Raw genomic sequence first — 12,500 nt, 5'->3', positions numbered from 1 at the left:
CAGTTCCACCACGCACACGCACACGCACACGCTGCTGAGGTTGATGCTTGTGGTGTGTTTTAAGAGTGAGTCAAGTCAGGAATAGTAAAATACAGCATTCTTGTTGGTTACAGCGTATGATATTGCTGCTTCATTATTCAGATCAGATGGGTGTGATAGGTATTGCTGCTCGAGGGCAATACTTAGGCCTAATGCATGCTTCTTTATTATCATATCTAACAAACAGCATGAACAGAGAGGTGACATGAAGTCTGTAGGGCAGAATCTCTATCTAACGACCACAGCTGATAACACTGACGCACACTGACAACCCACAACAAACAGACCATCTCTCTTACTGAGATGGTGAGATCGGCGGCCGACATAACCAGACACGTCGTCTCCTTCGCTCTCTGCTGATTGTCTAGCAGGCCTAATGGTAGTGGTCTCTAATCTGCACAGTAAGCAAGCAAATGATGATATCATCCTCAATGGCTCAAAGTGATGAAGAACACTGGAGTCGTAACAAGCGTCTCCCTTCCTGCTTGCCACCGGACGATGATCATAATTAAGCTACTTGAGTAGCTTCACTGTCTGTACCAGAGTCTAATAATTAATAATTTTGCCATTTAGCAGACGCTTTTAATCCAAAGCGATTTACAATTACGAATTACAGGGACATTCCCCCTGGAGTAACTGAGGGCTAAGTGCCTTGCTCAAGGGCACACTAGTAGTGGTGTGGTTTCAGGCGGGATTTGTACTCACAACCTTCCGATCACAAGTCCAACTCACTATCCACTACTAGACCACCACTACCCCTAGTCTGAGTGGTATGCTTGACTCAGTCAATGTGTTTTTTTGTGTTGTGTTAGTTAGTAATCTGCAATCGCTTGTGAATATACAATAATTAGATGCCTGATACAGATTAGACCAGTACAGTTTATAGACAATCGAAAGAGAAAGAGAATAATGAATCCAATTTAATCTGTTTTGTTATACTTGTTATTATTGTGTTAACAGACAGAAAGACAAGTGACATTTGGAGATTTATCAAGTTGAGTTTTTAAAGTCAACCATTTTTAATGAGCAAAACAAGTAGAGGAAAAGTGCACAATCTGTCCCAAACAGGATGGCTTAATGAGGACAGTTGTGCACGGTGCGATTGTGAACACATCCAGCTTAGCTATGTCTATTAGCTATGTCTTCCTTTATACAGGATTAGTCTAAACAATGACTCACGCACGCGCACGCGCACACATATACACACACACACACACACACACACGCACGCACGCACACGCACACACACACACACACACACACACACACACACACACACACACACACACAGGAAGTAAGTTAAAAAATGCATTCCAGGACTATGCCTTACCCAGCTGTGCCACACACATTTCACATGCATTTCACTTTGACCAAGTGCAAAAAAACAGTTCCTGTCTTTATGGCACGAGGGCCTTAATGTTTTGTGAGATGGAACCTTTGTATTTTCTTAATTACTAACTCAAAAATTTCAACATTTAAAAAATAACACCACACAGGCATTAATAAACACCTAATGGATCAGATTATGTAAAAAAAAACTCAATTTTAAAAACCCAGCAAATACATGACTGAGGCCTGAGTTGCTTCGTGTCATTACTCTGAAGTCTATTACCAGTTCCTTCTCATAATCCCAAATAAACGGAGTGGAAGTGGAGCCTAGGCCTGATGCATCACTGCACTAGGCTACTGTAGCTGCTACGGTCAAACATGGCTACACTTCCAACATTAAACAATTGTTCTTTTATGCATTTTACAGTTTAATGAATTTCCTGCTTGTTGCCACAACCGCAAAATGCAACAACCTCCCACACACTATGAACTAGACGCCAAGGCCCTAAATTAAATTCCACAGTATTTGTGGTTGACGCGTAAAAACAACAGAGTGAATGGTTTATGCAGTTTAGCATACCCGTATGCATGTACATAACATAAACCTACTTCGAACTCACTGAATAATATTCCAAGGTCTCCAAAACAAGAAAAACGGTATCATTGTGCTTCTTAAAATACATCCGATGATGTAATCGCATGGGCTTAAAATCAAATTAAACTTTAATTTAAGAAAATTCCTCGGTTTGTTTTTTCTCTCCCTTAGCCCACCCCTAGTATGCGCTTTAGGGCCTTGTGTGCTGTGTGGAACCAGAGAGAGTGAGTGGATCCTTCGGGGACATTCTAACCATAACATTAAACACAAACACGGTTACATTGTTGCAAAACACGCAACATTGTTGCATAACAAAGCGATCGCAACATTGTAACAAAGCGATCAGTGGACCGATCATTGTGTTTATCAATAACCAGATTATCAACAACAGAGGGATTATCTCTGATCAATGTAACATAGCCTGATATGTAGTGGCCAAGCTGTCTTCTCCAAAAACAAGAGCAACAATTCACCACCACTTCAAGCAAGATCTATGTATTAACTCTAAATTACGCGCGACTCTTTTGTGCGCCCAAGTGCGTCTATGTTGTTGACGCGCGTGTTTATTGTTGTTGTTGTTGTTTGGGTTATAATGTTGTTCAACAAAAGTGCATGACAGGGCTAATGTTATGCCCCAATGTTGCTGGTGCATTTACCTTGTAGACATCTCCGTAAGTGCCGCTGCCTATCCGCTGAATTAGCTCGAAATCCTCCTGCGGATTGCGCCTGGATAGGTCGACACTGGAATTCATGATTTTGGAGAACTCCGATGGTATGGTTTCCAAAAAGTATGGGTTGAGCGTAACACCTAGAAATCAGCGACCAGGCCAAAAATGGGAGAAAACTAAGGTAAAAACATACAGCGTCAGAAAATCACAGCCAGCCTCCACTAGGAGCTTCAACATGGCCTCCACTGCGCCACCAATGAGCATGCGCACAACCAGGGGACGTCAATCTCCATAGAAAGGAAAGCAAAGCAAGATGCTGTGTGGAGGAGAAAGTCTTTAGTGCACAGCACAGCCCCACAGCAGTGGCAGATAGACAATACAACATACCTCAAAGTGAGATAAAGAATGAGTGAACTATTGCATTCGCAATAATCTCCAAAATAGGCCTATTGCCTTGCTACAACAATACACTACAGGCCCAACAAGGTATAACCCAAATGACTGACTAACATTATGAATGAATGAATGGTCTTTATTGTCATTAATACAGTACAGGTACCATACAACGAAATTTAGGAGGGGGGGGGCTCCCCTGGTGCTAGGAAAAAAATACTAAAAACAAGAGGGCCAAGGGTAAAATAAAAAAGGGAAAAGAGCTGGTTTACATAAATAAAGGCTATGTACACTATCTACTATACTATACTACTATACTATACAATAAAACACTGTGCTGTACTCTATGCTATAAATATCGTAACATTTCCTATCTCTGAACCTTATGTACACGAGGGTTGTCATATTGCACATAGTGTTATTGCACATTCATTTAAAGTGTCGCAGTTTGCAGGTTTGAAATGTTCACAGTTGTATTTCAGTATTGCACTTGATTACAATCTAGTAGCTGCCATCAAATTGTCTAGATTGTCCAGGGCCTAGAACCTAGGTCTTTGCTGTGTTCAGGGCCTGAATGGCCCTAGGGTAGAAGCTGAGCTTCAGTCTATTTGTCCTTGCGGACATGGTCCTGAACCGCCTGCCTGAGGGCTGAACCTTGTAGCTTGAGCTATGAACCATATAGGAGGCTTTACACACTACAGGACTGACCTGATTGTATTTTTTATTTTAATTTCACCATGTCCTTTGCACTGTCTCAACAACTATGGTGGATGCATAACCTAGCCAGCCCAGTAGGCTACAGCTCAGATTGGTTGAGCTCAGTTTTTTTTCTTGATGGTGTCAATTAGGGCCAAGGTGGTCTTTTAAAAAGTCTCATCCAGTGTGGGTTAGGGTTAGGGTTAGGGGTTAGCTGACATATCTATGGTTAGGTGGTCTGTTGTTGCTGTCCGATACTTAATCGGGGTTAGGGTTTGGAATCACACTGGATGAGGTAGCCTACCCCTGCCTGAGACATTTAATAATTTGTGTTGTCCTTAGAACTTGAGGATCTCATCTTGGCCCATCCGTCATATGCAGGTAATATAAATAAACCGCATACCTCGAGGAATTATGCATCCTAGACAAGGGTTAGTTATTACTTCCATTAAATAATTTAGATATAGCCTACGTTTCCATATTCCGATGTCTCTGTTGTTTACAATATCTTACACTTTACCTTTTTAACATCAGAGAGAGAATATAACAGTTAGTTGATTCACTGTCTGGCTACAGCTGGTCAAAATACAAAATAGGCTACACTTTGCATGTCTTTATCCTCATGGATGCCAATAATGTCTTCATAATAAATAAAACAAGTAAACAATATTGTTGCTGCTAAAAATGCTATTTATTATTCATACGATTATTAATAATATGATCATTTTGTATGGCACTGTGACTTTTATTCATAATGGGACTTACACTTTGCATGTCTTTATTATCCTCATGGATGCCAATGTCTTCATAATAAATAACATAAGTAAACAATATTCTTGCTGCTAAAATGCTATACATTTATTATTTAGTATACGATTATTAATATGATAATTTGTATTATGGCACTGTGACTTTTATTCATAATGACTTGTCACGATTCAGCCCTGACAGAATCAGCATGACAGCGTTGACATTTCCTCGCCTGCCCAGTGAGACCAGAAAGCGCTGCAACACGGAGAACCTCCACACGCACGGGATTATTACAGAAGCCATCATCTGATCGGATACTTATCAAACATACTAGGATCCAGTGAGTCGTCAAAGAGGGAGAGCACAGAGGCAAAGGGTCGGGTTTTTATTTTGCATATTTGCACAGCCTGCAACCAACCGACCGACGGGGGTATTTTCCATCTTCATCTGCGCTCTCAGAGGCATCATGCATTGCCCAAGCCCGTGTTGTTACCGGGGGGTGTAGGTAGGCTCGTGCATGGACGCAGTGACCGATCACCGATGCCTCTCTCCTGACCGACTGTTTATGACCGTTAACGACCGTTAATGACCGTTAATGACCGTTAACACTAGAAGAGCCATGTGAGTAAAGAAAAATGTTCTATCTTTACACTCTATCAAATTTCAGGACCCTCCTTTCATGACTTTTCCTACCACCCCAGTATCCTTACATTTTCAAAATCACACCAGGATTTAGCTAGTATAAATATATTTTGCCGTTTTTCTGTGTAGGAAGGCAAGCTCTTTTAGTAGGTAAAAAAAGGCACGGCTGGTCTAGTGTTAATGACCGCAGGAGGATGGAGAGGCAGACCTTGGTGACGGCCGTCAGTCTGTCTATGAGCCTGGCGTCCCTGGCGCTCCTGATCACCGCCATCCTGACCGACCACTGGTACCAGACGGACACTAGACAGCACAGGCAGAACTGTGATCAGAGAGGGCCGGACTCCAACGATCAGAAGAACCGTCTCATGCCCATCTACCACCTGCCCCTGATGGACAAGCATCGGAGCAACCAGGCGCTGCTCCGGGCCATCCACGTCGGGAGCAAAGAGGAGGAACTCCTGGAGAACTGGAGGTCGATCTTGGGCATGGGCATCCTGGAGACGGAGTGCGGGCGCCCTCTCTTCTCCACGTACTCTGGACTGTGGAGGAAGTGTTACCACCTGGGGAAGGACCGGGACATAGACAGCCTCATCGCAAAGGGTAAGACTGGGCTACATACCCAGCCATCCATCACCTTGTTGTCTCGAGACGTCTTGACTTAAGACATCTTGACAGACACAGACATTTCTTATTTTGGTTAATTAAGACATCTTAACACATCTCAAGAAGACAAGGTGATGGCTGGGTATGTAACTAAGAAACTGTGCAACTTGACCCCGGGGTCAAGTGCGGTAATATAAATCAACCGCATACCTCGAGGAGGTATGCATCCTACGCAAGACAAGGGTTAGTTATTACTTCCATGCATTAAATAATTTAGATATAGCCTACGTTTGCATATTCCGATGTCTCTGTTGTTTAGCCTACAATATCTTACACTTTACCTTTTTAACATCAGAGAGAGAATATAACAGATAGTTGATTCACTGTCTGTCTGGCTACAGCTGGTCAAAATGTTGCCTACTTATTGTAAATAGCTTTAGATAAAAAGCGTCTGCTAAATGACTTGTGACATGTAAGCCACTCCTGCATAGCCAACATGCATTGCATAGACCTCTAATCAATTACTACATTGGAGTAACACGACTAGAAGAATTGCGGACAGGGAAAATAAGTCAAATAAGTGCACCTCAAATATGTCATCTTTGTTTTTTGTCTTCAATCAGATCTATCAATTATTCACTTGGCTAAAACTGATAAAGGGATAAACCATTTCCATTCCATGCACGTTCCATGCACGCACCCTACACCCCAGGCAATAAGGCATGCTGGGTGTTCAGCACAGCATGCATAGCATACATTATTTTATGTAATATAATTGTATATATGTAGGCCTAATATAATTTGCAGGAGACCGTGACTTCATTTTGGGGACTCATAGGGACTCATAGGGACTCATAGGGACCCATAGGGACCCAAATCCCTAGAGCATTATGTGCATAAAATGCACTGATGTCAGTGACAGGAGTTGTTGTTGTATGTCCTGTCACAGGATCGGATTGGCCATATAAGCCCCCTTGGGTTAATAGGCTGTAGTGGTTTCACAATGGTAAATGCAGCCTATTTGGAACTGTGTGAAGGGGAAAAGTCACAGTTGACACAACCAAACTCTCCCTAAAGATCCTAGAAGTGTCTCCAAGACAAGAGAGTAAGAATGACATCGCTTCAAAATGACCCAGTTACAACAACGATAGACTATTTTGTCAGGAAGGAATATCCCGATATTTGGCGTTCAACTCAATTCCGTAGATTTGACGATGTTTAACGTCTGCCACCTTGTGGCCAATATAAGAATCGTTTTCTCCCCTGCAGAGCTGGCCTATTATGAAGTCTATCCACACGTTACGGCTGTGGTCTGAATTCTAAGTACATTCTTTGGACTAGGTCCTGAATAGAAAAAGATCAACAGGAGAGTATAAAAAAAACACATTAAACACACTTGATGTAGCCTACAGAGCTGTCTACACAAAACAGTGTCTACACAGATTTCACAGATGTCTAAACAAAGCTGTATAGAACCAGCTTTGTTTAAATATTCACATAAGATATATCTCCTGTATACTTTGTTTTCCTTATTCTAATATGTATACATCCATCCATCCATGCAACTATTCTACAGGCATGTGGAGAAAGGGTTCTTGGAATGTAACATCCAATTAAATTGCGAGCCCATTCTCCCATCGCCCCATCCAGTTACAAAGATATCTTGCTACTTCCTGTGTTGACTCCTATTTAGGTAAATGCTAAGTGGGATTATTGGCACAACCCTATCCTTAACCCTAACCCTAACCCAAATCTAACCCTAACCCTTAACTTAACCATAACCCCTGCCTACCTATGTAAAACATCGAAAATGCAAAACATAAATAAAACATGGTCCAAAAAAAACAGTCCCAAGCATCCGACTTAGGATTCACCCTCCTGTCGTTCTCTGTCTGTCTGCCTCTGTAGGTATAGCTCGACGATGCACCACCATCAAGTACCATTTCTCCCAGCCAATTAGACTCCGCAACATCCCTCTCAACCTGACCCGCACCATCCAGCAGGACGAGTGGCACCTCTTACGTAAGAACACACACACACACACACACACACACACATTTCCCCTCTCTCTCACACACTCGCACATTAATATACATGAATTCCATTTAGCTGATGAAGAGAAATGTCGCAGAGAGAAGAAACTGCTTGTGTGCTTGTTGGAGAGAGTAGGTCTGGGCAAGGCACTGCTGCAGAGGCTGATCTACATATCACCTAGCATTCCACACAGCTGCTCACGAAGGAAGGGCAGGTTTGGTGACACAAATCGTGAGCTTAGAATGATAAGGTTCTATCTCCGTTTAGAATGATAAGGTTCTATCTCTGTTTAGAATGAGAAGGTTCTATCTCCGTTTAGAATGATAAGGTTCTATCTCCGTTTAGAATGAGAAGGTTCTATCTCCGTTTAGGGCAGTTCAGAGATATTGAGCGTCAAAGTTTCTACATTCCATTATGTTTTGTGAGATGGAACCTTTGTATTTTATGAATTACTAACTCAAACATGTCAACATTTTAAAAATAACACCACACAGGCATTAATAAACACCTAATGGATCAGATTATGTCAAAAACTAAATTTTGACAAAAAATGGAGATAGAACCTTATATTTCACGAAATGAAGCCGTTCCCAGACTAAATAACACTTTCGATGGAGATTCACCATGTATGCTTGAGTATTCTAGAACATGACCAGAGAATTGGCCCAAAGTGATCCTTGAGCCCCAAATCTGCATTGTGCTAAGCACAAGTTTATCCTCTCAAACAGAATGTACAGTATCTCTCTGACATATACGATCTTCCTCCCTCTCTTCTTCGCGTCAGACCTGCGGAGGATCACCGCAGGGTTTCTGGGAATGGCGGCAGCTGTTCTGTTGTGCGGCTGCATCGTAGCATCCGTCAGCTTCGTCTGGGAACACAGTCTCACCCAGCACGTCTCTGGACTGCTCTTCCTCATGTCAGGTACTGTCTATAATGCACACACACACACACACACACACACACACACACACACACACCACAAAAACACTCTTTATTACACAGACCCTTTCGAATTTTGACCCTTCCTCTCCTCCTCCTCTCTCCCCCTCTCTTCAGGCATCTTCTGCACCATCTCCCTGTGCACCTACGCAGCCAACGTCTCTTACGACCTGAACAGAGTTCCTCCCTTCATCTACGGGCTGCCGGGGGACGTGGAGCACGGCTACAGCTGGTCCAGCTTCTGCGCCTGGTTCAGCCTGGGGCTCACTGTGGCCTCCGGGTGTCTCTGCACCACCTTCCCAATCCTCACACGCAACAGCAAGGCCCAGCGCAGCAAGACCAAGCCTGACACGCAGCCGTGAGGTGTCCAACCATACCTTGACTTTTGCTGGACCTGATACAGTTCATTCAATCCTCAGACGCAGCAGCAAGGCCCAGCGCAGCAAGACCAAGCCTGACACGCAGCCCTGAGGTGTTCCAACATACCTTGACTTTCACTGGACCTGATACAGTCATTCAACCCTCAGATGTAGCAAGGCCCCACGGGGGCAAGACCAAGCCTACCCAACACCCATGCCTGATGCAGCCCTTCCTTACTGTGTCTGATACACAATGTATTGTGTCTTTTACAGTACAGACCATTCATTGGATGTGAACTGTAGAAAGGCCCCTTGGGGCAACACTAATCTCGCATATCCATAATATACCTCCGAAATCACATTGTTCTCATGATTTCTAGGAGGTCTGGCTGGAGAATTTTTTGATTAGCTGCTCTGGCTTGGATTGAACCGGACGGAGCGATGGGAGAATGTGCTCGCGATTTAATTGGATGTTACATTCCGAGAACCCGTTCCCCACATGCCTGTAGAAATAGTTGCTTTGTTGTTGTTATGTATGTTATCTTTTTCCAACTGGGTAGGACTACTTTGCAGAGAGTTGTTGCCTATGCTAGCTTGCAACATTGAAGGAAAATAGAAGAAAACAATGAAGGAAAAACGGAATTCTGTTTTTTTGGAACTCTGTCCAAGCAATTGATTGATTGGTTTCACATGTTGTGTGTCAGTCATTACAAATGGGTTTGCACCCCTTGTGTAAAGCATTTCCCCAGGTTTTTCTGAACTAGGAAAGCTTGGTCGCAAGTGGGTAAGACCAAGACCTTGATACACCTTTTAACTGGGTCTGATACAGTACTTCAACCCTGAGCCAGCAGCGGGGCAAGACCAAGCCCGACACCCATGCCCGAATGCAGCCCGTCCTCTACCGTTTCTGACACACCTTTAAGGAATGCATCCCTGTCTGCCTGACCCAGGACATGAAGTCGCTAATGTTGTGTTTCTGAAGCTCACTGACTGTCTGACATTAATATTTTTCTGTGTATGTTCAGAATTGAGTTTCAATAATATTCATACCATAGACAAGACACGAGGCATTGATGTGCCATTCCAACTTGACCGATATATTGTATATTGTAGATACCATCCTAGAAAGGAACAGGTCTTTAATAGAACGCACCACTAATGACATCTTAAAGAGACGGGAGTATAAGACATAAACCCACGTGGAACTACATCTATCTGAATATGTCCTCTATGATTATCAGTGGCTGTTTACTATGATATCTAACCAATGCTCTGAGGATGTCCTACTGTTGATATGTTATTATCAACGGATACTGACTATATTCTTGTGGATACCTTGCTAAACACCAAGTCAACCTTTTCACTACTTTTATCGATGGATACTTGCCTCATCACTCCAGGTCTCCCCATCTCTCTTCCTGTGATTTTCTCTACTCTATTAATGGATATGACCCCTAAAATCCTGTGGACCGATATCTGTCTTTAATCTCAGTGGATGTATACTGTGATCTTATCTATCTATCACTCGATTGTTGCCTATTGACATCTGTTCTAGTCACAGACAGGGGATATTTGTGGCCTGTGAGGGTTATGTGGTTCCATTTTGCAATGGGAAAACAGCAGTTTCACACAATTTGTCCTGAAACTGGACCTCTGGAATTCCATGTTTGATAAGTTCTCAATGGAAAAAGACAGTGAAAATGAATGATTTAAATATGTAATCTTTATTTATACAGGTAGGTCAATATAAAAAAAACAAATTCATCTTTGCATTGACCACCTGTCAAGAGACCAGCACAGCGATATAAAATACATTACAAATATACAAATAAAAATCATTACCAAAATAAAGTTGTATGTACATACATGCCTTTTTTTTGGGCAAACGATTAGTGACACAATGACCTAAGCAGGGGGCGCTTAGGTGGCGTAGCGGGTTGACCATGTAACCGCAGGGTCCCCGGTTCGATTCCGGCCGGGGACATATCCTGCATGTCATCCCTCCTCTCTCTCTCACCCATCCTTCCTGTCTAAATCTCTACTATATCTGTCAAATAAAAATGAAAAATATGAGTGGGACTGCCCCACTCAGAAAAAAATACTTTAAATTATTTTATTTTTTACCTAAGCAGTATATGTTGGTCAAAGTCCAAATTCCAATCGAGCCGCTTTGATGGCGTGCTGAAGTTCTGGTGTGAATGGTAGAGGTCTAGCATCACGTCAGAGGTGATAGCGGACCTGTCAGTCAGCGTCATTGCTGCCCGCTGCGTTGCTTCAACACAAACCACTTCTGACAGCTAAATGCCTCCCACACACTGGATGGAGTCCACGCTCATGGAGCCGGCTCTGTCTGACGTGACTTGTGTATGAGTGTGTGTGCGTGAGTGTGCGTATGTCTGTCTGTGTTTTTTTTTTTTTTAAGTTATTTTTCTGAGTGGGGCAGTCCCACTCATATTTTCTTTTCATTTTATTGGACAGATAGTGAAGACAGACAGGAAAGTGAGGAGAAGAAGGGAGAGAGGGCATGTCAGCAGGGCATGGGGCCGGATTCGAACCCATGCCAACATGGGCATATGTGTGCACTGTAGACCGCGGTGCTAGACCACTGGACCACCCCAGGTCACCCGTGTGTGTGTGTTTGTTTGTGTCCGGTCTTGTCCACTGCAGTCTGTCGTCAGGGCGGTACAGTAACAGCCTGTATCTTGACAAACTTGTGGATCACGCCGTCTATCGCCCCCAGACTCACTCTGTGCTTGGCCAGGGCCTGCAGGGAAGGGAGGAGGCTGGAGGTCACAGAGGGAGAGGGAGCCCTGGTGCTTCCTGACCCACCCAGGGTCTCCTCTCCCTGTGTGTGTGAGGGCGCCGGGCCTGGGGTCAGACTTCTCTTCAGCACGCAGGACAGCTGGGGACTGAGCAGCAGAACCAGCGTCCCACCTATTCTGAGAACTCTGAAAACATAACACACACGTTAGAAAACACGACGCACAAGCCCTCAGCACTACGTCTCCTAAAGACACCCGCTTTCCCCTCTACTGTGTCCCTAGAAACTTCTATTGCCCCCCTTGTACTGTTTCTCTGTTTCTCCAGTGTAAAAAAAAAAAAAGAAGAAAAAAAATATATTCGGTTTTAGAAGAAGGTGATAGAAAAACCTTCTCCTATCAATGGTCCCGGGCCTGAGCTGGATTACTCTTCCTGCTATGACTGGTGGACTGATGATTCACATGCTTAGTATTCAAATGTATTGATTGTAAGTCGCTTTGGAATAAGGCGTCTGCTAAATGCCAAAAATGTAAAATGTACAAGCGCACACGCACTCACACACTAGGTTTTATTTAATTACATTTATTTCACCGTTATCTTGGCGGGAGACCTGACTGAGACCAAAGTGTCATTTACAGCAGTGCCCCGATACGCAAACGAAAATGTACCGTAAAGACTCACCTCTCCATCTC

General features: G+C 43.4%; 3 protein-coding genes across 7 annotated transcripts in view; 1 reads left to right on the top strand and 2 right to left on the bottom strand.

The window, feature by feature from the left end:
- Nucleotides 1-2,769, bottom strand: part of LOC308173796 (mitogen-activated protein kinase kinase kinase kinase 3-like) — a 56,249-nt gene extending 53,480 nt beyond the window's left edge. For all 5 annotated transcript variants that reach the window (XM_080548849.1, XM_080548851.1, XM_080548850.1 and 2 more), the window contains exon 1: nucleotides 2,620-2,769. In XM_080548849.1, coding sequence (XP_080404975.1) covers nucleotides 2,620-2,715 — 96 coding nt within the window. In that variant the 5' untranslated portion in view covers nucleotides 2,716-2,769. The remainder of the gene's footprint in view (nucleotides 1-2,619) is intronic.
- Nucleotides 2,770-5,306: 2,537 nt separating this feature from the next.
- tmem178a (transmembrane protein 178a) lies at nucleotides 5,307-9,051 on the top strand (the record flags this gene model as incomplete). Its single annotated transcript, XM_080549030.1, has 4 exons — nucleotides 5,307-5,712; nucleotides 7,624-7,737; nucleotides 8,534-8,671; nucleotides 8,807-9,051. 4 exons carry the CDS (start codon nucleotides 5,307-5,309, stop codon nucleotides 9,049-9,051), a joined length of 903 nt encoding a protein of 300 aa, XP_080405156.1.
- Nucleotides 9,052-11,722: 2,671 nt separating this feature from the next.
- thumpd2 (THUMP domain containing 2) overlaps nucleotides 11,723-12,500 on the bottom strand; it is a gene marked incomplete at both ends in the record, with an annotated part of 7,052 nt that continues 6,274 nt past the window's right edge. The window contains 2 exons of the mRNA XM_080549029.1: nucleotides 11,723-11,996; nucleotides 12,490-12,500. The exon at nucleotides 12,490-12,500 is cut by the window's right edge and continues 110 nt beyond it. Coding sequence (XP_080405155.1) covers nucleotides 11,723-11,996; nucleotides 12,490-12,500 — 285 coding nt within the window. The remainder of the gene's footprint in view (nucleotides 11,997-12,489) is intronic.

The sequence above is a fragment of the Nansenia antarctica genome (genome assembly GCF_963989245.1).
Source record: "Nansenia antarctica genome assembly, chromosome: 19".
NCBI classification, from domain to species: Eukaryota; Metazoa; Chordata; class Actinopteri; order Argentiniformes; family Microstomatidae; genus Nansenia; species Nansenia antarctica.
Note: the sequence above shows the minus strand (reverse complement) of the source record. Positions and strands in the feature narration are given on the sequence as shown.